This window comes from Barbatula barbatula (genome assembly GCF_947034865.1).
Source record: "Barbatula barbatula genome assembly, chromosome: 15".
Lineage (NCBI taxonomy): Eukaryota > Metazoa > Chordata > Actinopteri > Cypriniformes > Nemacheilidae > Barbatula > Barbatula barbatula.
Window position 1 is genome coordinate 18,923,870 of NC_136778.1, and position 27,511 is coordinate 18,951,380.

A 27,511-nucleotide genomic window follows, 5' to 3' on the forward strand; every position below is an offset into this window, starting at 1 on the left:
AGACCCCAAACATGATCTTCATATCATCTTGGTTAAATGAGCAAATCTAATACTTCCAGTAGTTATACACATTCATTCAAACTACTATGGGTAAATGTTTAAGACAGACACATTATCAAGAACATCAATACATGGTAAGGTTATAAATGGATATATGTACATTTCTATATAAATGTAAATAGGACTGTATGTCTGTCCCCCCAGTGACTAAACAGAGCACATCTCCCTACATCCCATTGGGTCGTAAAGTAGTGTAAGGTTTAGAATTGGAGTTAATTTATTAGAAATGTATTTACATGTTTACATAGTTAACGCCGTCAGGATATTCGGTTGAATCTGCTTCTTCGATTCCATTACGTATACCTCAGTCTAAGTTCTAGTCAAGTGAAAGGTATGAACAAGGAAGTGGAGTGTTGGTGAGTTGAAAAAGTAAAAAAATAAAGTACTGCTTGTGAAAGTTATCCGTCTCCATCCTGCCGTCTATTCTCATAAAGAGTGATCCAGCACCACATATCAAACCCTCACGTTACAGTAGTCTTATCTTGATGGTTTGGTATAGCAGACGCTTTTATCAAAAGCGACTTACAAAGAGTTCAGGGAGCAATATACAAGAGCAATAGTACGATAGGTGCTACTACAAAGTAAAGTTACATGACAAAACAATGACATAATGGCAAACAATTGATTTAAATGAGATGCAACCGTCAAGATTATCTATTTATTGTTGTAGCTGACTCAAAATTGATCTGATTTTAACAAATTTTGGATTGACACTATCCCTATGAAGTGAACATTTTATTTGTTCGCTTGAATTAGCTCTGCCCAACAGGAAGTTAGACATTTTCTTTTCAATTTTTGGAAACCTTTTTGTACTCCTCTTTGACAGTGCATGGTTATTCATTGCAACTTTGCTGTATGGACATAGATATGGGATGTTAAATAGCAAAATAATAGTAACAAATTGTGAAAGAATAGTAAATTTGCCACTGTTTACTTTGTAAACAAATATTATATTCAGGAAGTGTATTATAATTTCCTCAAACATTGTCTGATTATGATGAAAATTCAGCAGTTTGAATGTGTTTTGAGGCTGATCACATAGATGTGACTATTATGTGTCAAGGTGTGAATTAATAAATAGTTATCTTAGGAGAATCGATTGACAAACAAACAAATACATAGAATAAGTCAACATGTATTGCAATGGTAATATAGATTTATGTAATACTTCAAAAATGCTCATAGATCTTAAAAATAATTAGAAAGTGCTTATAGATGGTTTCAAAGAAACCAAAACAAATGTTACTGCGCATATGCATTCGTGGACTGCCCTTAACTTCCAGTTCACATTTGCAAATAATAGAGTGCCTGTAAATTTCGGAAAAAAAGAAAAAGAAACCGAGAAGAACCGTTATTTAGCTACTTGCCTCTACAACATTTTGAATTTAGACTGCGAAACCAAGCTCAACCGTTAGAAATCATTGTCCCATATGGTTTCTTTAAACACGACAAAGACACATGAACCATTCAACAAATAGTTTATTTAATAAAATTAACATACAAGAAAATTCAACTAATCGTTTATTTAACACCCTAACGCACTAATTTGCATAAAATACTGTGAACTTGAATTTGTCGTTGCATCAAATGCTACACAATTAAGAAAAGTGATTTCTTTGAGAAGTGATTTTCATACTTTAGCTTTGAACATAAAACAACAACACAAAAACATAAAAAATTATTTCATTTCTCTAGACATTACTTGGACACATAAAATGGTGACTTAATACGTTTTTTTGCAATATCAAAACAATATTCATGTGCATGGGTAAACCATGCTGGTGGTTTTAGATATACAGTGAACTTAAAATATAAATAGTTATATTATTTGACACTAGCCAGACCGATAAACAAACACAGCAGTTGACGATGGTCCTGGTGCGCTCGTCTGATGAAACGAACTATAGATCGTCAAATGTTTGGTAACACTTTACAGTAACATCTAATTTAGTGCTATAACTAAAATGAACTAACAATGAAGTTGCTGTTTTACTCTCAAATGTTGTAATAAATAGACTTATAACAGAGACAGCAACAGGTTTATTAGGTTACTGTCACTTTAAGAGCTAATGCTGATCACATCCATTATTTGCATTCACATAAGACATAACTGACTGTGTTTTGTTTGAATCTTGAGTGACAGTTAAAGAGCAAGTAGAATCTGGTTTTGTATCTGTCTGTGCACGCATGTGCATTGGATGTGCATGTCACTCATGTCAGAAAAAACATCTGCGAGTCAAATCACTTGAAAGTTTAAACATGCACAGCTTCAAAATGCATTAAAATTAAAACACTTTGGGGAAGATGAATACAATGTCTGTGACAGTTATACAAAGTTTAAGGCCCAGTGAAATTAAAAAAAAATTTTTTTCCTTTTATAAAAATATGCCGCAAGGACATCAATAAAATTACATGCTAGCCCTTCACTAGCTGCTGAAACTGCGCCTCATATCAGCCTCTTGTTCACACATTTATTATGTCCTACATGGGGAATGATGCAAAGTCTACAAGATAGAAGATAGGGAATGATACAGAGAGTGTACAGACATTAAAACACCACTGTTATGCTTTGGAACGCATAGCATCATTTGATCTCTTGCCGTAATTTCAACTTAATTTCGAGTGATCCCGCCCCCTTTTAAAATAACTATTTGTTTTTCATTTACGGCATACAGCCAGCCTTGTAAAGCTGCTTTTAACAGCGTAATAGCCACAATGGAGTAAAAGTCAATTGAAAAAAATAGTAAGATCAGTGATACCAATGATGTGTCATTTGAAGCTTGAGTGAGTGACACTGACGTTTGTTTCGTCCTTTACTCATCAATGCTGCGATGTCTGATGTCTGAGCCTTAAAATTCAATATTCTGTGTAGACTTGAAAAGGGTCAGATAGGTTTTGTTTTCTCAGCAGATTTGAACCTATGATCGCACAAATGACCAGCTCTGAGATGGATTCTCAGCTAATCCAGACCCATTTTGTTTTCTTTTGAAAAACCCACTTTTAAGATTTGATCCAATTTGATAGTTGACAGATTATCTTTGAACAACTGGCCATAGGTGTTCAGACACAACCCATAGTCAGAGTGGTAGCACATTCTAGGGGCATGTAAGGCTGACAGAATACATTACCTACATTTACATTCTTACATTTACATTTTTGCATTTGGCAGACACTTACATAGCATTATCCTATACATTTGTTGCTAAGTATGTGCAATCCCCTGTTAACACCTTGCTCTTACCATTTAGCTACAGGAAAACTGAAATTAATGGTAGATGATTCTGAGAAGTGTATTTTGTCAGATTAATTTGACAACACATTCTGAGGAGGTAGCACAGATTGTGGGAACATTGGTTCTCCCGGTACTCTGTGGTTATCGCAGTATAACGGGGGAACATTTTGGAGATGATTAAAATTGATTTTACAGAGAGTTATGATCTAGTTATGAAAACTATCCATTTGAAGCATGTATTTGTTATTTTAACAACTATACAGAAAAAATAAATATTCTCTTCTATAAACATAAATAAAAATCTCTATCTTGAGCATCTCAAATTTCAAGGCCCAAAATAACACTATATAATGCTAGAATAACAGTTGCTTATCCTACTGAAAGGTTATAAAACAGCTGCCTTGCATCTCTTGACCCTAATACCATGTCTACACCGGATGTGACAGGCGCGTGCAGCATCCAGTGTGTACAAAATGAAAAATATGTATGTGTTCTAAAGCGTTTCTAGTGCATTTTGTTGGTCGCGTCCGGTGTAGACACGGTGTAAAGATACTACAATGTTTATTTTACAATGTCCAGACTAGTCCAATAAAAAATTGTTTACAAATTAATTATGACTGGTTCATTCTTCCAGTAAGTCTTCCTCCTTATCCTCCTCATGAGTTGGACTGTTAGACAAAGAAAAAGACTCTAGGACAAAAGCTCTGCAGATCGGACAGTGCAGGAAGTGGCACACGCAGCCATCGCATACGCATGCATGTCTGCATGGTAATAGCACTCTGTTTATTGGTGCATTCTGACACACCACACAATCTCTGCCTAGGTTATCTGTCCACTCCTTTTCTGATTCTGACTCCTCCCCGTTTTCATCGAGATCTTTGTATTGTAGCCCTGACCCTTCTCTGGTAGTTGATGGTTCATCGGTTCCAGAGAGATTGCTATTGTCAGCTGACATAAAGAGAGGCTGTGAAAGAAAGAGCAGAGCTTTATAGTTCACAAATCCTCTCTAGACATAACAGTCAATTAACAGCACATAATTAAGTACGGTCCTCAATTACAATCTAGAAATACAAGGTCGGGAATGTTAAATATGATCAAAATAAATCTCTAAAGGGCCCCAAATCATTATTTGTTTAAAAACTGAGCATGCTGTTTTCTGAGCAAATGGACAAACATATCACGTCTTTAAATCCGGCACAATGCTCATATAAGTGAAAGTTCACATGATAAACGCATCATATCTATAAAAACTGAAAACACGGTATCTCTAAGTGAATCCACGAACGACTTGTCTTTACAACGTGCACATTGCTGTTATAAGTGAAAGTTCACATGATAAATGCGTCACAAAAATTAAATATCTGTTAAAACGGAAAACATGCTCTCTATGAGGGAAGGCACAAACGTGTTGATTTTACAACTTTCACATTGTTTTATAAGGTTAAAAAAATAACCCATGACCAGGGGCCTCATTTATAAACGTTGCGTACGCACAAAAGAAGGTGTACGCCGCTCTCTATGCAATAATTGGTATTTATAAAAAGCAAACTTGACGGGAAAATGTGCGGTCCTTCACACAAGCTCTGACCCATGCGTACGCACAAAAAACGGGTGAAATGAGAAATGGCGACACCGTCGGCAGATGGAAGAAACACGTGAAAGTGTGTAAAAGAAATGGCAATACTGCCTCTCATAAATAACACGAAGACTTCACAAAGCAAGTCTTACAATTAACAGCCTACACGAACACCCGTTTGATCGATCTGCAGTGTAAAACAAACAAAATCAAACAGAAATTACAACAGAAATGCAAATTAACACATATTTGCAGAAAGAAAAGTGAAATATGTTCTGCAAGAATCTTGGCATGTTATGCAATTCATCCTCATAAATAATAGGGTAAACAGAACGAAATAATGTACAAAACTGATATTCTCGTCAATGTGTCCATCTGGCGGAGCAGATAGATGCAATTTGATAGACAGATAGATACATAGATAGATGTATTAATTGTCCACTGGGGAAAGTTGTTTTCATAAAAAAAAATGTCTTCATCAGCTCCGGTGTCCCCTTTCCCCCACCCGTGGCTGACACACTCTGGAGATGGAGCACTAGACGCTTTTTTGCCTCGACTTTGATGTCCGACCATTTCTTTATTATTTCTGCCATGGTCCGAGGTTGTGAGGCTACAGCATTTACGGTTTCGGCAATCTTTTGCCACTCAAGTGCCTTTTAGTAATGCCCACACTGTGCCCTCCAAACAACATTTTTCTCCTCTTTTCCACCTCGCCAATCATAACTACTTCACATTGAGTGAAGTTATGTTTTTTTGATTTCCTCTCTGTGTTTGCCATGATTTCGCAATCGATGAATATTAACTTGTGGGCGTTTCACGGACTATTTATGGGCAACTATGGGCGTGACATGAAGCCGCAAAACCTGCCCTACATTTAGAATTGATTGTGATTTATTAAGGGAAAACTGCGTAGGATGTGCGTGCACACAGTTTAATAAATCTGAATATTTTTGTGCGTACGCACATCCTATGTTTCATCTGTACGCCACTTCTGACGCAAATCCTACGCAAGGTTTTATAAATGAGGCCCCAGAGCCAGACGGAGTCCACGTGTGTCCGCGGAATAGTACCGTGTATTTGATTGAGTACGCATCAAGTAGGCTACTCTGCTGTTTAGGATTGCAATCTGACGATTTTATGGCGTGATCGATTCCAAAGACATCCACAGTCTACTTTTCAAGCGAATCTTATAGATCGCGATCGTTTCTAAAGTAGGCTACAGAACAAGCAAATTTTACCTCACGCAAAGCAAAAATAAAAACCACTAATTAAGCAGCCTGTCTATATAAATGTCCACACGATATGGTTGTCATGTTCGTATTGCATTATGTGTTTGTGTTGATAAAAGCAAGCTTAACCTTCACATTCTACTTGGGTTTAAGAAGCGCTGTGTAATCAGACGCAGCAAACTCACACACAACAATGCAATGAGCGAACAAGTTTGTTAAAGTGTTTATGTTTTTTTTCCACATTAATTCCTTTCTTCTTCATCTCATGTGCTGAAACTGTATCACTGAAAGATCCATTAAAGTAGTCAAAAACACTACTGAGATCGCCATAGTTTAAAGCTGTGAACAGCGCACAGTTTACATCTATGATCATCTTTATAAAAATGTCATTCTGCATGTAAAATGTATATTATAAATAAACACGGTCTATATTCAATAATGGTGTTTATAAAACATGTTCATAACGTTTTTATTTAGGTTTAATTGCAATTTTGACAGCTGATTTGTAAATGCTTTTATTTTGTAAAGTTTAAAGGCCAATTCTCTCAAATCTTTTAACACATTTATTTAAAAGAAGAAAATTCAAACAATTTAGAAACTATTCCGCAGATAAAGAAAATAATTCTGCGCAGAATTAACAAAGGAAGTCTGCAGATTCCGTCTGGCCCTGCCCATGACTGCCGCATTTTACTAACATTAATTTGTGAAGCATCCCGGTGTTAAGACAACGTCTTCAGCGGATCAGATTTCGGGAGTAAATGAAGACGTATTTTCGATCTTGCATCAAATAACAAAACACCTTGTTTGTTTAAAAAACATTCTTGTAGCTCACTGTAAGTAGTCCAGCGTGAAACAGTGTACAACTAGATGAGGGCTGAGACAGCACTCCATCAGCAGTCATAGGCAAGGCTCAATCAAAGTGACATCAGCTTACTGAGAAATGTAACATTTAAAAGTGCATTTTTTATTTTTTGGATTGGGGGCCTTTAGACTAACTACATATTATATAATGAGAAAATGTTGTAAATATGTTTGCCATACCTTCAAATCATACAAGCTCCCATTTACTGTGAGAAGATACTGGAACAAAATTCTGGCAGAGATTCTGTATTTGTCATCAGGGACATGGAGCACTGTCACACTAGCCACCTGGATAAGTAATAGAGAACAATTCTTTTCACTATTAATTACTTACAAACATTCCCATCTTTAAATTTAGTAATGTGTCTCTGTTGCTTACAATATTGTAGTTGTCCCTTGTTTCTGGATTGGTCAGCATCAACACAGCCACCAGGGGATATCGATCCCGGGGCAAACATCCAAAATCATTCACTCTGAGTTCTGGTTGCATTTGGGTAAAGCATTCCTCCCTTTTCTCTCTCTGTAATCTGATAATCCATTTAGGACATAAAATAAAGTTTGTGTCATAGTTAATCTATTTGTTTTATCTTTTTCATATGCATTCACTTGTGGTATATTGGAATGTTTATAAAAAAAGCTACTTCTAACAGACAGAGGAAGGATACTTGAAGTTTTGACAGAGGTGGTATCTGAATTCCAGAGCATCTTGAAATAGCTCTGGGGTACAAAGTCTAGGCCCATGCTGATGACTTTCAAGGGCTGACTGAAGAGCACGGACCTCACAACCCCAGAAACAACAGAGGACACAGTCTTCAAGGCAGTATGCCTGCAAGCTCAGCCCCTCTGACATAATGCAAAAGCACATTCATTCACTGATTACAGCTTGCAGTATTTACATCGATTCATCATTTTTTATTAGCAAATTCTCACCAGTTACTGTACCAGCTGTAGAGCTCATCTCCAAGGCAAATGGATTGGTTACCACCATCATCTTTCTTTCAGGAACAGGTGCGAGAGATTCAGCATCGTCTGAGCTGCGTAAAATGACTGGAACATCAAATCCAAACCTTTACAAAGAAAAGTTTGTTACGAAAAGGGGTGAAGCTAGCAAGTTCTGCTTTTAAAGAGGGAACTAAAGTTCTACAACCCAGTCCAGGAAAGGACTGAGATCAACATATATTTCGTCACCTTGGAATTATAAGGTTCTTTCTGCGAGTAGTTTTGAGATATTGAGCTTTAAAGTTTTTGCATTTCTTATAGCAAAAATGATATGAGGAACAAATCTGTTTCAAACGTGAAAAAAGACAGAGACCCTAAATTTATTCTAAATATACAATATCAACCTTTTCTGAAATTTGTAAATGAAGATTCTTTTGAACAGGTCAAACACAGAAAAAAGCACTTTCTATTAAGAATTATAAGGTTATATCTGCAAATAAATTTTCAAGCAACACAAATAATCGACTTATAATATTTGTTAAAACATGAAATTAGTGTTACAAATAAAAGTTACATTTACATGGTTTTTATGACACTTATTTAATATTTTATGACACTTTTTGCTTGTTCAAGTTAATCGAAATGTTTTATCCACGAAAGGTGGGACAGGTATAATTACTTTCTAGAGAAGAGTATGGCTAAAATAACATGATAATGTTAATTGTTGCAATTTAGACTGTTAACCAGCAAATGACCAGCTTAAACCAGCACATGACCCGGTAGCGTAGCTACGAGACCTGGGCCCCCTCATTTACACGGACGGCCCCCTCAGATTTTTGATTGCTTCAGATAAGAAATTGTTGATTTGTTACTCTGGTCAATCGACCAAATGCTCCCCGCTGTTTTCAAAGTTATTTGTTTAATTATGTCGTGTGTTTTGCGTAACATCTTTTGCACCAAGTGTTTAATTTATATGCTGCGATAACGGGTGCACAATATTCTGTTTGATGAGCAAGAAGATGAGCAAGAAGAAAATGAGTAGAGTGGTAAAGATACCGATTTCACTTTATAAAACGGTCAGTTCTGGTCCTTGATTCTGATTGGTTGAGCGGAGATCTAAGCCGTTATAAAATATCCCGATATATAATGGCTGACCACATTACCTAGAATCACTGTGCCACTCTTGTTATGTACAGCGAAATAATTGTCAAAATGTCCGACTTTGTGAAGAGATTGACATGACAGACAAATTAGACCAATAACAAAGACGACACGCTGAAATTAATGAAAGAGAAATTGAAGACATCAAAAAGTCTAGAAATGAGGTGAATACTCATAAACAGACTATGTGCTCTGTTCGTTGTTTTCAGTCCTGGTGTGCCGGAAAAGGTAATGTGAGGTAGGCGGGACGAGAGTCGGAATGCGAGGCCGGTGCATGAGTGTTTACGAGCGTCAGCTGTACGTGCGACGGTCTCGTATCACGGAGGAGATTGTGGAGCATAAGAGGACGAACGACCGGACCGTCAGTGAGAGAGGAACAGGCCTGGATTTTATGGTGTGGTATTTACGTTTGAGTTATTTATTAATTAAAAGTTTGTTTATGTTCGCCGTTTCCCGTCTCCTTCCTTCCCTTTTATGGAACTTTGTTACACGTATGTTTATTGACTTTAAAACAATGTTCATGTATAAAAATAGAGACATGTTAATGTTAATAGATAAACAGCTGCACCTGTTTCTGAGGAACTACTTTGTTTGGCGGAAGAATATATTTCTATTAAAATAATTACAAAATATTTGTTGTGTTTTATTTCATGAAACTTTACTATGCGTATGGATTAACCGTTTTATAAAAGCAATAAGCCCCGCGAAGCCCCATCGCGTCATGCCTAACAACGCCCCTTAGCTGTACTAAAATGCACTGTAACCCACGGCTTCTTGGGGCTTATTGCTTTAGTATATGACCTTTTGTTGTGTCGAAAGACTATTCTCAAAAGAAAAAATGTTCACTCTCGAACACTCTGTCTTGCCATGTAAAAGCTAAGCCAATGGTTTGACTGCTAGCTGTTGAGCTACTGCGGTTCTATCCTGGTCGTCACAAAGTGGACATAAAGGGCATTGGAGTGCACGAAGTGTGACTACTACGGTAATCTCATGATCGCAGTTAAATAACCCAGCAAATTTCTGTAGTAAATTTGTGTGTGAAGACACTGCAGGCAGTCTTAAAATAGAGAGCTTGGATACCGCTTATATTCTCACACAACTCAAAGAAATCTCTCATCTTATCAATAATCGTTCGGATGCACTGGAAAAAATGGTGAAAGACAATGCTTAATCAATCGCGAGCATGAAAGAAACGGTCATGGAAAATACCAAACAGATAGCTGATGTGGATTATCCGGTCAAGTCTTAGTAAATTGTATAGTTTATGTCTAGTGTTGTTTCAGTTTCCAGTTCAGTCCAGTTTCAGATAGTCCATGTTCTGTGGAGTCTGAGTTATCATTCCCCTGTTATTGTTGTTTTGCCCCCTTGTGGGTTTTGTTTAGTCTTTTATTGTTAATAAAAGTCCTTGCGTCACCATCCTGCTGCCTATGCTTGGGTTCTGTTGTCAAACCGTGAGTCTGTATGTTTGCCTCTTACTTGAAATGTCAGATAGGAAGTTACACAATCAACAAAAAGTAGCACCATTTCTATAAGAGGTTTTTCGAGAAAAAATATTTTCCCCCTACCTTATGTCATGGCCTTATACCATTAATACCAAAATCTAAAAAAGATTCCCTTTTCATAGATAATTGGCACCCAATCACCGTACTATCCAACGATTACAAAATAATAGCACTAGTTTTAGCTTAAATGTTCTCAGTTCGGTTATAGGTGAAACACAATCAGGATTTCTGCCCAATAGACATACTGAATATCAAATAATATACGTTTAATAATAGTATATAATTTTTTTTATGTTTAATTTCAAAAGATAGTTTTCATTTATCTTTAGACTATAATAAAGCGTTTGATGCGTTAGAACATGAGATTTTATTCCAAACACTACATAGAATTGGATTTGGTAAATCATTTTATAAAATGGACAAATGGTAATAGTTCCATTAAGTAAGGTAAGAATACTTCTCCCATGTTCTATTCAAAATGTGGTGTAAGACAGGGATTTCCTATCTTTTTTTAATAGCGACACAATTTTTAAGTTAATATATCAAAGCAAGTAAGGTATTAGTATTGGAAATTCAGAGAACATTATTAGCCAATTAGCAGATGATACTGTCCTGTTCTTGGAAGACTCAAAGAAAGAAAAGGTTTAACTGTTGGCTAAAGAGAGACCTCTCCTTAACAGGTAGGGGGTGACTTGTTAAAGCCGAGGGTCTGTCTCGCCTTGCAGTCATTGTACATTGATAAGTCCACATGTAAAGTAATTGATGGAATGCTATATCATTTCCTATGGAAAAACAAATCTCATTATCTTAAGAAATCGGTGTTAATACATTTTCACAATAAGGGTGGATTAAACTTTATTGATTTCAATACAATGAATAATTCAAATAAATAAAATGGTTCAGACGATTTCTCAATAATCCTACCTCTATTTGGAATTTATTCCCCCAATTTAAATTTTCACAATTTGGTGGTATAGGCCTACAATTTGTTTTACTCCCCCTCAAGCTACCTAATTTTCACAAACAGGCTCTTTTGGATTGGATTTTGCTTATGTACAAACATAACTTTCATGTGTAGTCTTGTCCAAATGGCGCAAAAACTACTTTTTTTAAATGACCGTTAATGTCCACATGCACGACTCCATCAGTGTCAAACCAGAAAGAAAGGCCACTTTCGGAGTTTTGCATCCAGGCCACTTTCGGAGTTTTGCATCCAGGCCAGGAGTAATGTAAGAAAGTTATGGCAGAATGTGTAACGTTACGCGTTGATACCCATGTGCTGTCTAGCCGTGCAGCATGCAGTGTGTTTAATTACATGACTGGTTTACCCATGGTTTATTTTAGGTTGAGGTTTGGGTGGTGAAGACCACGCAGCTAGTTTCGTGCAGCGGATTGTGCTTTGGCCATAGGCATACATATAACATGCGTTTATGTGTTTGTTTTTGTGCTGTATTCTATAATCACACTGGCATCCTTCTTTATTCTCTGCAGCAACAAATTTTTGCCTCCGTTGTTTATTAACATTAAACTTAAGCGGCTCACCAATGGCACAGTCATAACTTCTGCCCTGGCAAAAAACACGAATCAAAATACGTTTCCGCTGCTATGCTCCCGGTGTTCTGTTGATACAGCCTCTAATTCTTATGTATGGATACAGCCTCTAATTCTTGTCTCTCACAATAAGTATGTTACATTAGACAGTTTATGCAGAACCCATAACATCAAAGTCTTAGTAACAAAAACAGTTATTGATCCTAAAAAATATAAACTTACCAGCCCAGCACCACAGCCACAGTGATGATGAAACACACAGATATAATAGTAATGTAAAAAAGAGGAGAATACTCATACAAAATTACTAAAAATTCAGCAGCCATTCTAAAAAAAAATACAGATACAGGAGTACGTACTGGCTAATAATTTTACTTTAAAAATAAAAAATGCGTCCTTCTGTTACCCTGCATGACGCGAAACGTAAACTTCCGTTTGAGACAGCCGCTACGGTGGCCTCCAAGACCAAACTGCTTAGACCCGCACGTGACAGACGCAACGTGACACATTGCCTGCGTTCCATTCCGAAGTGATTACCCCTATGTCCTACTCCCTTCGAAGAGTAAAGCTATTGGTGTGTAAACTCTGGAGTAAAAAAAGCAATTTTATATCTTAATGTGTCCGTTTAAAATTAACTTGGCAAACGGAGCGATAAAAACAACGTCACTTTCTCTTTATTTGGAGCGACGATGTGCGTGCTGTCCCCTTCCCGAAGGTCCCTTCGGAGGGTGATCTATCCCGTTGAGAACGCGCCGATTACCATGTCGGGCGGAGGGAGGAGCGAGCATATGGACTCTACCGGGAGGAGTAGAGCGGGCATATTGGAAGTGAACATTTTGTCGTCTCTGCGCTTTAAATTGTTCGAAAAAAACGCGTTTATTTAGATGGGGTTAATGCCAGAGGCGCGTGACTGACGCATCTATACATATGCTAGACGCGTTGGTCGCACAGGGGGAAGGAGAGGTTTTGGCATCATTAGATTTGTTGTTATTATAATCAACCGATTGGTGCTAAAATCACTTCGTTTGCTATTTTCTAGAAAGCGATGAGCTTTTGTCAGGAAAAAACGTCTTTGAGTTGTCCGGGAAGCAAGGACAATTTAAGCAGCTGTGAATGGGGAAGGATGGATGATGCTTGCACGTCGTGCTTTGATGAACCCACGGGCGATGCGATCTGCGGCCGGATGGATGCGGTGCAGTCGGGGATTGACGGCAATCTTCCCCTGCCCCGAGGGCAACGCGTACTATCCCAGGACGGTTTGATGTTAGGCCTTGTAGAAGAGACTTATGCTGGCTATCATGACCGTCTCGTTGCTGATCCGGAGACAGATTATCTTGACATTCCCGGTGACCCGAACTACAGCAAAAGTGATGGGAACGTTGCAACGAAAAAGCGCAATCGCTCAAACAGTTCCCGACACCGTGGTGAGGTTGTCACAGAACTCGGACCCGAAGAGGTGCGTTGGTTCTACAAAGAGGATAAAAGGACCTGGAAGCCGTTTGTTGGTCACGATTCTTTGAAAATGGAGCTGGTTTATCGCCAATTTTGCGAACTTAATCCGAACGAGGTCATGCTGAGAGATGCTGGTGAAGATGCAGAGTATTTACTTGAAGCAGTATCAGGATGTGAAGCACTGGCTTTCGTGAGGCAAACAGCGGCCGTCGCAGCACCCGAGAGTTTGGATGGTGCATGTTTAACAAACGAGACGGACCTGGATTCAGACAGCATTAACGTGGAGGCAGTATGCGTACGCGGAGGGCTTTACGAGGTGGACATTAAAAGGAAAGACTGTTACCCTGTATACTGGAACCGTAAGTATTTTTTTGTGCATGATCTAATCATTTAAATCTAATCAATTTATCTAATCATTTAAGTAAATTGCATTGTTACCAAGGTTTTTTAAGGTCCATTTAAATATAAAAAACAAACCGTCTATAAGGTTTCTTCTCTCCAAGTCACGATTTGTTTAAAATATTCCCTTCTCTTCTGTAACTGTCCAATTATTTGTGTAAACTGTTAAGGTTTTTGGAAATGTTCCTTTATAAGAAGCATTCTTTTACAGAACAAGACCATATCCCGGTCATGAGAGGCCAGTGGTTTACAGATGGCACTTGGTTGCCTTTGGAGCAAGAGGATAGTGACCTCATAGAACTGGAGCACCTGGAACGTTTCCGAGGACAGCAGATGAAAGACACGTTTGACACAGAAGTTGCGACTACCACGGTGGACAGCAAGGATGGTAATAGCTTATGCAACAGTGTTGGGCAAGCTACTTGGAAAATGTAGTGAGCTAACCTAACAGCGTAACGTAATTTCTTAAGGTTCATTTTTGGTTTTTAGGAAGTTAGTTTCTAAACTAGCATTTGGACTTTAGGAACCAAAAAGTAATAAATTAATTATTTCTGTTAGATAAACAAAAACTTACCAGAACATTAGCCATTAACATTAACATTGAATCTTTTTGGCCTCATTGCATGCATCTTTACTGTGTTCTAATCTAATTGAAATAAGTAAAATTGATCATCCCACACAATATGGGGGATTAAACCAATGTATTAGATTATTGTATTAGTTTTATAATTCCTTTTTTTCATTACTAAAGTAAATTTCGATTTAAACAGCACAGTATTTCTAATAAAACCATACTGTAGTGTACCCAGGGGTCTAAAGTTTTATCAAAAGTTTGGAGTGAGATTACATACTCCACTCAAATTTGCAGTGGCCCCTCAATTCTCTAGCTGTTCAACCCTACCTGTTGTTCATGATTGACCAGCACATATAAAAACGCTAACAATCGGTAAATCTGATTAAATATGTTATACAAAAAAAGTTATTTAGAATAATAATTTTATTTTTTATTATACATTTTTTGCCCTTAACAAGCCAACTGAACAGAAGTGGTCAATGTTGTACTGCAGGATGTATTTCAAGTTGTGGGTGTAAAACCTTTTTATGACTGCGTCAATAACACACTGACACAGTCATAAAAGAAGGGCACAAGATCAATCTCCCACTCATTGTCCTTCACTATCCCTACCGGTGGTAAAATCTTCACAATTAAATCCAATCAGCTACAGTCCTCACATCCTTTCGAGGAACAACTAAAAACTTATATTTTTCAGCTAAACTTGACATGAACATGCTAACTATTGATAAAAAACCTAACCCCTTTTCAACCACAAAATTATATAATGTTGTAAGATTAATGTAAACATAAAGTGTTCACATTAAATAAAATATAAAAAAAGAAATTACTTAAAAAAATCCTCAATTATGAAATATATAGGGGAATATATAGTGGAAAATAGTCTCTTGTTCACCTTAAAAACACAAAATGCAAAAAAATGTGGAATTATAAAATCAACTTGTATTTTATGAAACAAATTAAACTTCTATTTGAATGAATGATATTAAGCAGTAATATACAATATGTAAAGACTGCAACATTTTTATTCACAAACTCAACTGACAGGCAGTAGTTGCAAAAAAATATGCTTTGTTTTTTTAGCAGGTAACACTACAGCTTTTAGTAAAGAGCTGTGGTTGTTTTCTCTATATGATTTTGCATCGTGCTTGTGTTAGCAGAGGTGGCGATCATATCACACTGTCAATCCTCCTTCCTCCACTGACTGAACCCTCACAGTCTTCAAAGAAACAGTTACTACATAAACACATCATGCTCTATGCTTACATTGCACATATGTAAGAGACAGGTTATTTTTTTTGAAGAGGATTGCCTGTGACTGTATTTAAAATAACATAATGTGAACTTGCAATTGTTATACTACTTTGTTACTACTGGTACAGTCCGCTGCTGGCAGTCCGAGGAGCTGCGGATGTGAGAGACACTTGCGAATGTTGAAACCGCCCACCCAGCGTGTGTTAACATCGAGAAATGGTGGGAAAGTAGCACTGCGTGATGGAAAATCGCGTTGTCTATATGAATGGCCGGGCCGCACTTCAACAAAAGTTTGCACCACAACAAAATGTGCAATCACACAAATGCTCCCAAAAATATGCCGCATCCTCATGTCGTTCGACCCAACTTGAAGCACGACGGCACTGATGTTCCCGTCTCCCTTCAGGATCGCGGGTACCTGCACAGAAACATTGAGAGCTCCAGGAAAGCAATGCGTGCGCACTTTACCTTTAGTGGATGAAGCGCGTACATTCCGGACGATCGAGTCTCTGATTATCACCGTGTTGGATTCAGTCTCGCGAAGGGGGACGAAGCGGTTCCTGGACAAACTCAATGACAGGACAAACTGAATGAACTTCTGCCATTATTATAGAAAACGCCTATGACTGATATCCGATCTGATCTACCTCAGCTTTCTACAAGCGCTTATCAATCTTATTGAGATGGCCGATCAAATTAAGGAAACCAAGGCAAGCATTACTGTGCAAACAAATGAAAGAAGGTTTGAGTTGCTTTTTACCGAAAGCCCAGATCGAGGTCAGTTTTACTGTGAAATAGCGCAATGTAAGTAGCTAAATCATTTTCTATCGTAGCAATGTCAGGGGTAGTTCACATATGACATCTAAAAACGCATGCAAAACGCTGCCTGCCTCGCTTTCTTCCTCTTTCTGCCATCGGGAGTTTGTGTGCCCGTGGTGTCATTTGCTGTGGGCACGCTTGACCCACGTCAACATGATAAACGACCGAATTGAACGAATACAAATGTGAGAATTATACATTACAGTATAGACTTTGAATTTTTATGTCAATTCCACTTTTGCACACACACATGGACCGCGGAACACATCTGAACAAGGGGGGAGGCCATAATTTCAAGTCACGCGGAGGGGGTGGGGGCGCATATGCATTGAAACGGACAATATTACTGATATATTAAATAACGTTGCGGAGCACTTTATTTTATTCCGACACCACACAGTCACATCTACAGGACACAGAAGATGAACACGCACACATGCTTCCTCAGATTAACCCCTCTGATCCCACTCTAACATTCACACACAACAGGCCAAGCCTATTTACACATAAACACACAGATGAAACTATAGCAAACACATAAAGTACATCCAGTCAAGTCCACAACCACAACTCATCTTGCTGCCTTGAATCTAAATCAACATTATAGTCATTATCATCACAAGTCAAGACTCATAATCAGATTGATGAGCAGAGCCGCACACACACACACACACACACACACACAAAACAAGTAAAGTTTTCCGCTCGTGTCACACAATGTCAGCCAGTTAAAATCTTTGAACCACTGATATTTAACTGATCTTGCTCGTTGTGAAGACCCAGTCCCCTGTACCTTTTTGGTCTTCATGTGGCTGTCGGTAGCCTGGCTTGAAGCCGGAGGAGAGCAGCTAGCCAGGGCTCGTCTGAGTGCGTGGTGGAGATGGACGCACCGGGTCTGTTGTTGAGGCCACAGTGGAAGCTGGAGTAGTTTGCTAATTTTTTTTGCCAGTTTATTTGTAAAGAATCTGATATTGACTTCTGTCCCTTCATTGTCGCAGCCTGGCAATGCCGCCAGTGGTTAAACAGGTGCCCGCCGTTAGCTCGCGACGGCACTCTAACATGACAGACCTAGTGACTACGTCGACGTAACGTTGTAGTTGATAAACAATGCACACTAATTTAAAATCAAAATGCAGCAGTCAGTGTGAGTTTTTTTTATCGGCAGCAGTTGGTGAGAGTGAGTGAAGCTGTGTGGTGACTAGTATTGTTTGGTTCGTAAAAACACAGATACAACTTAGGCTTTTATTCATATAAGATAGTTTGTCAGAGTACAAAATTTGCCCGGGCCGTGGCCCTCCTGGCCTCCCCAGTTCCGCGGTCTATGCACACACATATCACACAGAGTATTTAGTTTTTATTTTAGAAGTAAGTATAATTAAATTGAAGAAAAATTAGAGTAATCCCTCACAATATTTTTCCAAGGTAAAGTAATTGAATTACAGTAACTAATTAGTAACTAATTACTTAGTAACTAGTTACACCCAACACTGGTTGTACGATAGCTGTTGTTATCTAATTTGCACTCTAAAAGTCTTAAAATGCACATACTGGGCCCTATCGTACACCCGGCACAATGCAGCGCTAGTGTTTTTGCTAGTTTCAGCCCGATGCAGATCTAATTTTCCCGTACTACGCCACGTTGCTTAAATAGCAAATGCATTTGCGCTCATTTGTGCGCCCATGGTCGTTTTGGTCTTAAAAAAAGAGGTGTGCTCAGGCACATTGTTGGCGCGTTGCTATTTTAAGGATCTGAAAATAGACTGTGCCATAGACCAACTCAAACCTGGTCTAAAGTCAATATGGCGCAAAATTGTTTTGTTATTCAAAGAGCACATGAATAGAAAACTTGCCTCTGGGCGCGTCCACAAAGTTATATCACTTTTCTTAACACACACAGGGAGGTGTAGTACATTTTAAAATATTAAACCATACATTAATAAAATGTAAAATATTATTGTGTACATTTTTATTTAGGCATTTGGCAGACGCTTTTATCCAAAGCGACCTACATTGCATTATCCTATACATTTTACATAGGTATCTGCAATCCCCTGGGATCGCTTGCGTTGTTAACGCAATGCTCTTACCACTGAGCTACAGGAAAGCTATAGATAAAGATCAAAAAGCGTTTGAAAATTCCGCTGTGTAAATAGTGAATCCGCCATGGCGCGAGCGCAACTGGCTCTTTAAGGGAATGGAAGATGACACTCAGATGATTGGTTTATTGCACGTTACAGCAGTTTAGACCATGCACCCATGCACACAGACCATTTTCCCGCCGTTAAACTAGCAAAAGTGGATTCGGACATGCCCTGAGTGCACCTGCGCCGTGTGCTTTAAACCATACACTTAGATGTGGGTGCCTTTGAGTAGTGCAAGTGAAATGGGAAATAATGACTTCAAGGTGGATGATATTGTCTCTTTACCTTTTTTATATTGATAGGACAGTTGAGAGAGAGAGAAAGGAAATTATGGGATGAGACAAAGAGAGGGCCCAAAGTGCTTCTGCACCACATGTTGGCATACAGTCCTGCACCAACAACAATATCATGCTTTAAATGATTTAATAACAGTGTTACTGTACGCATAGTATTCCTTAGTTTCTTAATACAGTATTTTTACTATAGTATACTGTAGTAAATTGCCCTGATGCTATATAATTTTTGAACACTCAAGACTGGTATTTAGACCTTTTTTTCAAAGTCCAGGTCTTTTCTTTGTCTTGGCTGCATTTGTAGTCCGTCCTGGATTGGTCGCAATAATTTTCTGTATTTTATTTCAGGACAGCTCAAGACTAATGTCACTACATTTCCCATGAATTTTATATGTATTTCTTAAAGGTGCCAATTCCTGTGATGCCAGTTTTCAAACTTAAGTTAGTGTAGAATGTTGCTGTTAGAGCATAAAATATCTGCAAAATGATAAAGCTCAAAGTTCAATGCCAAGCGAGATATTGTCTTTAACAGAAACAGCGCTCTGCTCAACTAATGTCCGTCCTGTGCACTGTGCACCTTACTGCTGATTGGCTACAACTTTGTTTTGGTACTCGGCCCGACTTTGTCCAAACAAGCATAATTTAGAAATCGGACACTCCGCCTTTAAATGCAATCAATAACTTTCCAAATTGTTTTCTATGAACAAATTTTCAATAAAAAAAGGGAAATAAATGGATGTGACAAAAAAGGACGCAGTTTTTGTGAGACAACAAACTATGATTTCTGTGAAATAAAATGCACAATCCTGAATCAATAATACCCAATTATTGGTAAAGGGATTCTTCTTTATAGAACATAAAATAGTTACTTTGTCCCTGGAATATATATAGCGTTATGGATGTGACAATCCTGAAAATGGCACTAACCTGATTATGAATTTTGTCATGGTAAAGTTGACATTTATTACGGAATTGCCCCAGTGTTTACAAGACCTCTGCTATAGCTTATACTATAGTATTTACTATTATAGATAAGCCATTGTAAACACATATTAACCATGGTGTTGCTACAGTAACCAAAGTTGACCATGGTATTTGTAGTAGAACTGTGGTCATACAAATAAAAAAAACATGGTTTCAACACTTACACTGTGATCAAATCATGGTTGGTGCTTTTGAATCTTACTATAGTGGAGTGTACTACAGTATACATTACTCTAATATATTAGGGGTGTAAATCAGACAGTTCGTCACGATACGATGCAATGTAATATACATTTTCTCTGCCAACGATGGATATTTGCAGAAACTGCGGAATTGTTTGTGATTCTATTCTATCCAAATTGAATTAATGTAATCAATATTTTGATATTACTTAAATTTTTCAGTTACATTTTAAGTTACTCGCGAATGCAACAAATATATAAGATGAACATTTAATTAAGCTCTTTGAAAACAGTACACTCTCTGTCCAAATGGGACATATACAACAATAAACTATAGGATTTTCTTCCAGGATTTTGTGGAATTTGTGGCACTGGATGACGGTATAGGCTAATTAACATTTTCATGACGTCATTGCTTACTTTTGTGTGTTGCAACTTGGTACCCATTTTGCTTCTACTTTCGAATTGTTTTTTTAATCTAGCATATTGCCCAATAATTCTGTTCTCGTGATCATATTGTCTGTTTCATATTAGTACTCACAGAATAGTATCGTACCCTTCAAATATCTGTAGAGTCTTTGGTTTGATCACATTTATAAAAGGCATATACAGCTGTATGATTATTTTCGTAGGACGGAACTAAAGCATGTGCGTACACATTGCCAACAAAACACATGCATATGACTCTGTTTCACTTACCACGTGCGTTTCATGTCTGGCATCATCATAATTAGAGGTTAATATTTTTAATTTCTCCCGCCTTGCTGTGGGTGAGCTTTTTCAAGAGAATCGTCAAAAAAGGAACTAAGAAAAGATTTTACGTAATGGTTTTTCATGTTCGACCTTTACGAAACCTATACGAACCTTGGGGGAGTGTATCGAGCACAGAAATACTACATAATATGCCCAACTTGTTTTTTGATAAATTGACCATATTAAGCATTCGAGGACAGCACTTTTAACATTGTAAAGAATTCAGAATTCATGAAACACCATTGCAGATCCCCTCTAAAACTCTCCTTCTTTTGTTATAGAACCAAGGCAAGCAGTAATTACTATTAGTGTTATGGCTGTACGTTAACTTTTTTCTGCACATAGCACTGGTGCTACAGAGGTTTAAAGTTTTGTAACACAGGCCAAACAATTGTAGCAAAAGTATAAAACGTCTGTTGCCATCATTAAAAAATATGCAGGTGCAGTACATTACATGAATAGCCAGGTAACTGACAAATTACATTGTTACATACAGATGGATTAATTAGGGCCATATAATTTGTTTTTACCTAAATTTGTTTAATTATTTCACAGTTCTGTGTATTCCATTTTTGTATACTATACTATAGTGTTTTTAAACCTTACTATAGTATACTTAAGTGTTTTCTACAGTTTATCAATTTACTACAACAGGAAATACTATTTCCTTTAGCAAATACAACAGTGTTTTTTTGTCTGCGTGTTCAAGTTAACAGGACTTTTGTTTTGACGGGAAGATGCTTGAGTTAATTGTGTTTGACGACAGCTTCACTTAAATAGTAAAATGCTTTTAAATAAACTCTCAGAGCAACTCTGGAGATCATGGTTTATATCCTCATGTTTTACAGTGCCTTGCAAAAGTATTTATTACCCTTCATTTTACTCACATTTTGATATGTTGCTGCCTCCTCTTGAACTACTTTAAATTAAAAGAAATATTAATCTACACTCCATGCAGAATAATGACAAAACAAAAAACTCATTTGTGACCACCTTGCAAATTTTTTAAAATGTTTAACTGAAATAAGTATGCATAAGTGTTCATACCCTTTTCTGAGACACTTGAAATTTAGTTTGAAAGCATTTGTTTCGGTTGTTGGTGTTTCTACATTTCAAATGGGGGTGACATGTGGCAAATTCAATTGAATAAGTATGATTTGGAGCAGCACATACATCTCAATAAAAGGTGCAACAGCTGAAAATGCATATCAGAGTAAAAACCAAGACATGGGGTCAAAAGAACTGCCAGTAGAGCTCCGAGACAGGATTGTATCCTTGTTGTGCAAGCACTGTCGAGCTTGTGAAGAGGCAGCAGTTTTTGCCAGAGGGGAACTGGAATCCCCTGGTTACACCTGGTTTCCCTCTGAGGTTTTTTTCTCCTCCAATGGAGTTTTGGGTTCCTCGCCACCGTTTGCATACTGTTTTGCACTGTTTGCCTGGCCGGGGGGCTGCTAGAATTTGATAGTCTTATTTAATTAACACTGCATATAGGAATTTATTGTGTGTCTGATATTTGACCTGTGTTTTGACTTCCATAACCTTTTATGTTTTACTTATAGTCAATGTTTTCTTGTACAGCTTCTTTGTAACAATGAAAATTGTAAAAAGCGCTATATAAATAAAGCTGACTTGACTTGACTTGACTTCAGTGGCCCAGCTATTGCTCGAGCTTGAGCCCAACTGAACATCTCTGTAGAAACTTGAAAATGTCAGTTTACTGATGATCTCCGTCCAACCTGAATGAGTTTGAGAGGATCTGAGGAGAAGAATGGCAGAAAATTGCCAAATTCAGATGTTTAAAGCTTGTAAAGGTGCTTTAACCAACTGCTGAGTCAAGAGTATGAATACCTATGCACCTACTTATTTTATTTTCAATACATTTGCAAAGTTCTTAGTAACAAATCAGTTGCATGAAGTGTTTAAATATTTTAAAGCAGTTTAAGATAAGGCAGCAAAATTACAAAATGTGAATAAAATGAAGCCTGAGGGAGGGAAATATTGATAACCGAACCCACTGACTTCTATTTTATGGCCAAAAACCAATGCAAGTGAATGGCTGCCATCGGTGTTCATGCAACAACATTTCTCTTAATATCTTCTTTTGTAAAAAAAAGAAAGTCATACAGGTTCGAAATGACAAGAGGGTTTGGGCGAACTATCACTTAAAAATCGGTCATTTCACATTTACTTTCCACACTCTGACTTAAGTTCACCACCTCGCCATCAGTGTGGCCAATTATTCCCCATGTCCTCAAAATGTCTGTATGCATGGGTCAGAGTTTGTCTGCAGGTGCGATATTTTTTTAGACAGGTTTGTTTTTATGAATCCCATCTTTTACGTAGGAAGTGGCGTACACCTCTTTCAGGGAATGTTTTGTGCATACGCAACAGTTATTAATGAGGCCCCTGATCTGCCCCGCTAGAAATTTAACGTTCCCAGAACGTTCTCAGAACCTCCCCAATGGTGTTCAGGACGTTGCCTAGTAACATTCCCAGAACGTTCTGAGAAGGTTGTGATGTGGAGTTCTTTAAAGGTTAGGGGACGTTATTTGGGGACCTTCAGGACGTTCTTGGAACGTTTAGGGGACCATACTTTATTAGGAAGTACTTTACCAACCTAAAATGCCATTTCCTGGTTCTATTTAGGTTCCTATTAATATCTGAATGATATAAAACCTTTAGTAACATTACAAGAAACTTAAGGGGATCAAACTAATTTTTTACTGGTACTGCAGAACCTAATCACGAATAAGGGGAGAATAGACAGAGATATAAAAAAGAATTATATTTATTTCAAATAGGCTTTGTTGCCATAACTTACACTTAACAAAATGTGTCTGTGTGTGTGTGTGTGTGTGTGTGTGTGTCAGTCAGTCAGTGTCTCTATCTTCAAGAGATGTGCCAAGATCTCCTTCTCCTTCCTGTCAAAAAAAAGTATTTTCAAATCACTTCACTTATGTTTGAATATCTTTTCTACATTTCTGGATATATAAAACAAAAAAGTCCTGCATGTTAACAAAGCAAATCCAAACAGAAGATAAAAATATATACTTATTTGGGTAGTTTATTTAATAGTACATTAAGAAGTGAATCTCTAGGATTAGTAGTTAATTTAAAGGAGAAATTTGAGCGCTGGTAGTATCATGGACAGCTGGCTATCATGGATGGAATGAACTCCATTAGCTGCAGTTATTTCTGCAAAAGTGGGTCATATTTCACACACTTTAAGCTCTTATTTTCCAAATGTAATAGGGTTAGTGCAACAAATCTTTTTTGTTTGTAATTCGTAGGCCTACAGAAGCTTCAGCCTTGTACCGAACGGTTCAATAAGAATTCATGTATTGTTACACTATTAGCAGACATGGTTCATCATTTTCTTCTTAAAACAGTTGCATGAATGAGTAAGAGGAAAAGAGAAGCTTTGAAAAGCTTACTTAAAACAACGTGGTGGAGGAATATTCCCATGAAGGGCAGCTTTCCTTTTCTGCCTTTCAGGCTGTAATTGGACCAGACCTCATTCGAAGCGATTTTACGGAGAATTCTTCTCACAACGTCCCCGATGCTTTTGCCTCTGACCATGCTCAAAAACTGGATCTATGTAACATATAAAGAAAAATATATAAAAGCAAGTGTTAGTGTTGCAATTTAAAACATTATCTTTAAAAGCACAACAGGTCTTTAAAGTACATCTTATTCAACCCCGACATTAAATTGTTGTCATTTAACACTTACCCCATTGTCGTTTCAAATCTGTAAAAGTTCATAGTCGAAACACAAATTAGGATATTTTTTATGCATTCTGACAACTCTATGGCCCTCCCATAATCAACGTCCAAATACGTAAACAGATTGGTAAAATAATCCATGACATCAGTGGTTCGACCGTAAACTACAATTTTGAAAAAAGCTTTGCTACCATTTGGGCGAAGCGAGTCAACTCGGAACTCAAAAGTGCTTGAGGTCATGTGCCTGGATAGCTTTTTCAGTGGTTCGGTCTGATCGTCCACTCAGAATGCATACAAATATCTTAAATTGTATCACTTTGACATACCATCTTTAATTTTTCCTCTATGCACTCCAGTTTTAAAAGCAAAGTTGTTTTGCAGTGCCCCTCAATGGTCTCCTGTAGTGGTGTTGAGGTGGATGCAGGGACAGGACGGTTCTGCTGAATGGCCTGAACTATGTGCTCAATAGAATTTACAATGTCTGTCTGCATTATTTCTATAGCTAGCAGCCCCCGCTGCTCAGATTGGCTAATAAGTTGCTGGAGATCTGACAAATAAAGATAGAAAAAAGGCATTTTGAAATTCAATTATTTGCTTGGTGTTATCAAACCATATGCGTGGTATTTAAAAAAAATAGGTCCCACTCTATATTAGGTGGTCTAGTAGCCTATGCACTTACTAATGTAATTTGATACAATGCACAAATTATGTACATATTAGGGATGTTAATGATTAATTGAGGATCGATTGATTGTGGATAATGATTTACTCGATTAAACTTAAAGCAAGGTCATGCACATGCGTAAAAGTTATGCGCAAAACAAATAAAAGAGATTCAATGCAGAGGACAATAAAATAAAATTGTGATTTATATACATTTGTGTAAACGCTTTAACACATTACAATGGGCATTTAAATTTTCAGGAACCGAGTACTGATCGTCCAAAATCTTACTTACGTACTCAAAAAAAGCAACGCCCCATTCGGCATATTCCTGCCGTAACATTTAAATTTTTAAATTAACGGATCACAAATAACACGTTAGCTTCCTAAAGAGGGAATTACCTTTTGAATTTGCAAGGAGTGCGTCAGCGTGGGTCATCATGCTTTCGCTCCGAGTTTGAAGTTGCATGGATTGTAAAGATTCGGATTACAGCGCACAATTAAAATTCATTACTTCTGTATTAGTTCTAGCATTGGGTTTTGGTATTTCTTACTTTTTTATTTTGTTGTTGTCAGCCACAGCATGTCGGATAGTAGGCCTATTCAATGTTATTCATTTAAAGTTTGTAGTCTTTTTGTACAATTGTGTATTCTTCCAATTAGTTGGAGGCAAAAATCACAGAACAAACCGATATGTTATCATTATATTAAGTAACGTTAAGTAAACTACGTAACACAAGAAGTGCTTAAATAACTTTACTTGATTGAGAGATAATCAAATTAGCAGACGTTACTCACCGTAGAAGTTGTTGCTGCTTGACAGTAAAATGCTGCCAGATTCAGTCTGGATCTGCGGATGCTGGGATAGGTGGATGTCCCTCCCATCTGCTCTTGCTATTGGGGTGTATAACGCCAAGGACTTTTGTGATTTGTTTAAAACACCAAGTATCCAGTGGTCCAGAAATATAGGATTATGAGATTTAAGGATTTACTGTTTGTTTATAATTTATTTTTATCATTATTTTATGGAAGATTTCGCCTGTTACCATAGACGTGAAGTCATTTGGGAACGAAACTGAACAACAGAGGACTGTTTGTGAACATTCTGTTGTTCTCTTTGTTGCTATGTGACCATAGAATAACGAATACAAAATGTCCTCTTAAAGTCATATCAAAAATGTTATTATATGACTGAAAGAGGACCATGTGAGAACGTTCTGTTATGGTCCCAAATGACCTCTTTGTAACGTTCTAATGTGACCATTGAATAACCAATGTACAACGTTCTCTTAAAGCCATATCAGAAATGTTATTATATGACTGAAAGAGGACCATGTGAGAACGTTCTGTTATGGTCACAAATGTCCTCTTTGTAACGTTCTAATGTGACCAATAAATAACCAAAATGGAATGTCCCACTAAAGTATTATAAAGAACATTGAACTCCAACACATTCAAAACCAAAACAAAACGTTTTAAGAACGTCCCTAATGTTCTGTAAAGGTTTGGGACAATAGCTACCTTAATAGTACTTTAAGGGAACGTTGCGCAAGGTCGTGAGAACGTCCCCTCCTACGTGGGTGGTTAGACATTCAGCACAACATTATTTAATAATGGGGTAATGTGATATAGGACCAATTAAAGATCACGTATCACAGGCAGTTTCTGCCAATCTCATATTAATCTTGAGTACCTATACAATAATATTGCATATGTTGTATCTTCAGAGACTATTTAGTTCGATAACATTTTTAAAAGAGAGATGTAGTTGTACAATTATTTCTGGAAAAACATGAGCTGTTAGAGGTGGGAACTGCATGGGCAAACAACACATCATCACAGTAGTCCCTTCGTGTTTTGAACATTATGCACCCACACGCCGATTCCAAACAAAATACAGACGTATGACTTCGTTTGACTTACCGTCTGCAGTTCATATCCAGCATCTTTTAGCACTCGGACCGCGCCACCTATCAATTTTCAAATGATATCCAACGCTTGTATAACATCCATCACTGAAAGGCCATGAAGAAACAGACACACCTTAACTTCACTATTGCAAGAGTAACGAGCTGCAGCGCAGCCCATCTTGACGCATTGCAGATAATCTTTATGGTAAGCGGGTTTCGCTCGTCGGTTGGCTCGCGGGCGGGCTCTTTCT

General features: G+C 37.6%; 2 protein-coding genes across 2 annotated transcripts in view; one reads left to right on the plus strand and one right to left on the minus strand.

Annotated features, from left to right (window-relative positions):
• Nucleotides 1-1,521: 1,521 nt before the first annotated feature.
• On the minus strand, nucleotides 1,522-12,625 carry cgrrf1 (cell growth regulator with ring finger domain 1). Its single transcript, XM_079474468.1, has 6 exons — nucleotides 12,334-12,625; nucleotides 7,889-8,025; nucleotides 7,624-7,801; nucleotides 7,338-7,485; nucleotides 7,139-7,246; nucleotides 1,522-4,256 (listed from the first exon to the last, which is right to left on the minus strand). The coding sequence occupies exons 1-6, from the start codon at nucleotides 12,435-12,437 to the stop codon at nucleotides 3,915-3,917; spliced, it is 1,017 nt and encodes a 338-aa protein (XP_079330594.1). The 5' UTR covers nucleotides 12,438-12,625; the 3' UTR covers nucleotides 1,522-3,914.
• Nucleotides 12,626-12,869: 244 nt separating this feature from the next.
• Nucleotides 12,870-27,511, plus strand: part of ddhd1b (DDHD domain containing 1b) — a 55,327-nt gene continuing 40,685 nt past the window's right edge. Inside the window, exons 1-2 of the mRNA XM_079474506.1 lie at nucleotides 12,870-13,922; nucleotides 14,174-14,350. Of these exons, the coding sequence (XP_079330632.1) occupies nucleotides 13,157-13,922; nucleotides 14,174-14,350 (943 nt within the window). The 5' untranslated portion in view covers nucleotides 12,870-13,156. The remainder of the gene's footprint in view (nucleotides 13,923-14,173; nucleotides 14,351-27,511) is intronic.

Coding starts and splice junctions, on each gene's coding strand:
- cgrrf1 (XM_079474468.1), bottom strand. CDS start 12,437: ATGGCTGCTGAATTTTTAGTAATTTTGTATGAGTATTCTCCTCTTTTT. Junction 8,026..12,333: donor GTGGCTGTGGTGCTGGGCTG/GTAAGTTTATAT, acceptor TTCTTTGTAAAG/GTTTGGATTTGATGTTCCAG. Junction 7,486..7,623: donor CACCTCTGTCAAAACTTCAA/GTATCCTTCCTC, acceptor ATGGATTATCAG/ATTACAGAGAGAGAAAAGGG.